Source organism: Cenococcum geophilum, assembly GCF_001692895.1.
Source record: "Cenococcum geophilum 1.58 unplaced genomic scaffold K441scaffold_28, whole genome shotgun sequence".
Lineage (NCBI taxonomy): Eukaryota > Fungi > Ascomycota > Dothideomycetes > Gloniales > Gloniaceae > Cenococcum > Cenococcum geophilum.
In genome coordinates, this window is record NW_027137586.1 from 406036 (window position 1) to 409096 (window position 3061).

A 3061-nucleotide genomic window follows, 5' to 3' on the forward strand; every position below is an offset into this window, starting at 1 on the left:
TAGGGGTATTTCTAGACTCTAAGCTTACTTTTAAACAATATATAGAAATATAAATCTCTAAAGCAAAAACAGCCTTCTATTTAATTAGAAGACTAGGTAATATATAAAGAGGTCTATCTCTATAAGCCCTACGACAGCTCTATATAGCTTACNTTANCACTATAGCAGACTANNGTNTATAATGCTAGTNGAAAAGCAAATNTAGAGACTACCTACTANATAGGTACCAATCTCTATAAAATAAGGCCCTAAAACTAGTTCTAGGAGCGTTTAGAGGATCTCTTAGCTAAGCTGTAGAGATCGAAGCCTCTATTCCTCCTCCTAGAATTAAATTTAAAAAGCTTTGCAATAACTACGCATTAAGAATCCTAAAATTTAAGGAAAACTACGTAATTAAGAAGGTCTATATAGAAGAGATCAATAATAATAGGGACGAATTAGCAGCTAATTCTAGCTCTAGTTCTAGCCCTAAAAACTCTACTATAAAGTACCTCTTACAGCTAAAGATATAGCTACTATCTTTAGCCTCTAGAGTTTAGCAGCTAATTTAAAACTGGAAAATAGAGAGAATTTCTCTAGAATGGCAAAAACCGTGGTCTCCTCCTATCTCTGCATTCTTTTCTATCTTAAGGGGTAGTAAAGAAGAAGCTGCATAAGAATATCTAAGACTAGTAGAAAATTTATAAGAATCCCTAAAGTGGGACCTAGTAGATATATACTATACAGATGGCTCTAAAGACAATAAATTAAATGTAGCTACTATATGTAAAATAGGGGAGAGAAATTGGATTAAATATGCAACGAACTGGAATCTAGGACCCTATATGGAAATTATAGACGTAGAGCTTTATGCAGTCTATAGGGCCCTAAAATACCTAAAATAATAAAGACTAGAAGAGAAATAAGTCTATATCTTTATAGATAGCCAAGCGGCTATTAAGAGATTACAGCTTAATTCTCTTACAGGGGGGCAAGAACTAGTCTTTAAAATTACGCAAAGCTGTTCCTATTTAGCTAGTAAGGGGATCTCTATTAACTTCTACTGGGTTCCTAGCTATTTAGGAATCTATAGGAACGAAATAGCAGATAAGCTAGCAAAAAAGGGCCTTTCTAGAAGAAAACTACAATCTTCTTATACCTCCTTAGCCTATATAGGGAGAGCGGCAAGAGAAGAGATACTAGAATAGTGGNAAAATAACTGGCAGCAGAATAAGAATAAAGGAAAACACTATACTAGGATCTGTAAAGGAAGCCATTCCTTTTCTCTTAAAGCCCCTAAGGATAAATATCCTAAAAGGCTATTTTAAATCCTTTACTAAAGTAATAGAAGAGGATAAAGAAGGTAGATGCTTTAGGGAATATAGAGCACTACAAACCCCTAGATATCTACTACTAGACTGCAACCTATATAGGGAAGAAAGAAGAGAAATGCGAAAGAAACTAGGCTCTTCTCTCTCTCTAAAGAAGCTATTTTGTACATAAAAAGGAAGAGAAGCGCTTTTTCTATTTCTAAGTAGGATAGAAATAGCTAATAACAGCAGGATCTATAGGAGGTAACTCCTACTAGGCTTTTAGAAAAGAGATATTAGTAAGTAAAAGGATAGAAATAAATTACAAAAGGACAGGGAAAGGCGTTAGGATTTCTTATTTCTTATAGTTTTCTACCGTTTTCTTATTCCCTAGTAGTTGCTTATAACTTAGTATTTTACTAAGGAACTATAAACCCCTAGTTTAGGGGCTTATAAACTACTAGGACATAGTTACTAGTATATATTAAGCTGCCCTAAGGGATTTATGTATATAGGACTATAGCGCCATAGCCTAGAGGCTGCATGCGCAGTATTGTATATAGTATAATACAATAGATATATAATAAATAAATAAAAAACCTCTTATAAAAAGAGTTATAGATCTTATAAGAGTACCTAGATAGTGCTCTTAAAAAGGGCTGGATTAGGCCTAATAAGTCGCCTACTAAAGCGCCTATCCTCTTTATACCGAAAGTAGACGGTATAATACGGCTATACGTTAACTATAGACGCCTAAACAAGATCACAATTAAAAATCGGTACCCCCTACTACTAGTTAACGAGCTCTTTAATAGGCTTAGCTATATAAAGATATTTATAAAGCTAGATCTTTATAATACGTACTATAGGATTTATATTAAAAAGGGAGATAAATAGAAGACTATATTTAAGATACGCTATGGTCACTTTAAGTACCTAATAATGCCCTTTAGTTTTACTAACGCCCTTACGACTTTTTAGAGCTATATTTATAAAGCTTTAAAAACCCTAGTAAATACCATCTGGGTAGTTTATCTAGATAATATTTTTATCTACTTAAATAATAAGGACAAGTACGTTAAGCACGTTAAGTAGGTACTGCGATAGCTCCGCGCTTAGGGCCTATACACTAAACTATTAAAATATATTTTTTATACTAAGAACGTTGAGTTCCTAGGCTTTATTATTACCCCTAGGGGTATTATAATGGACCCTAACCGCGTAAAAGCTATTAAGAAATGGCCTAAGTCTAAGTCCTATAGAGATATCTAGGTCTTCCTTAGCTTTACTAACTTTTATAGGCGATTTATCTGGAACTACTTAGATACCATATACCCCCTATACGTATATCTTATATAGGTATATTGCAACCTAATATTAGATAAGGAGAAGAAAAAGAAGCGTAAGTTAAAAGGGCCTATTAAATGGTATTAACCCTAGTCCTAGCCTAATAACGCGTAGTAGGCGTTTTATAAGCTACGCGCTGCGTTTATATAGGCTTCTCTACTTTACTACTTTAACCCTAATATACCCCTAATAGTAATTATTAACGCTTCTGACTATGCCTATAGCGGTATATTTTTACAGCCTTTAGGGTAGGGAGATTAACTCCACTGGTACCTAATTACCTACTATAGTTAAAAGCTTACTGGCCTAAAAGTATAGTATAATACGCATAATAAAGAACTACTCGCTATAGTGCAATGCTTTAAGACGTGGCGCTATTACCTTAAATACGCCGCGTATATAATGCGCGTGCTTTATAATTATAA

At 33.9% G+C, this 3061-nt stretch overlaps 1 protein-coding gene across 1 annotated transcript; it reads left to right on the plus strand.

Moving 5' to 3' along the window:
* Positions 1-2423: 2423 nt before the first annotated feature.
* Positions 2424-2648, plus strand: K441DRAFT_567101 (uncharacterized protein; the record flags this gene model as incomplete). Its single annotated transcript, XM_067643781.1, has 2 exons — positions 2424-2510; positions 2562-2648. Coding segments are annotated over 2 exons (174 nt in total), but the record flags the coding sequence as incomplete, so codon positions are not given.
* Between the last annotated feature and the right edge of the window lie 413 nt (positions 2649-3061).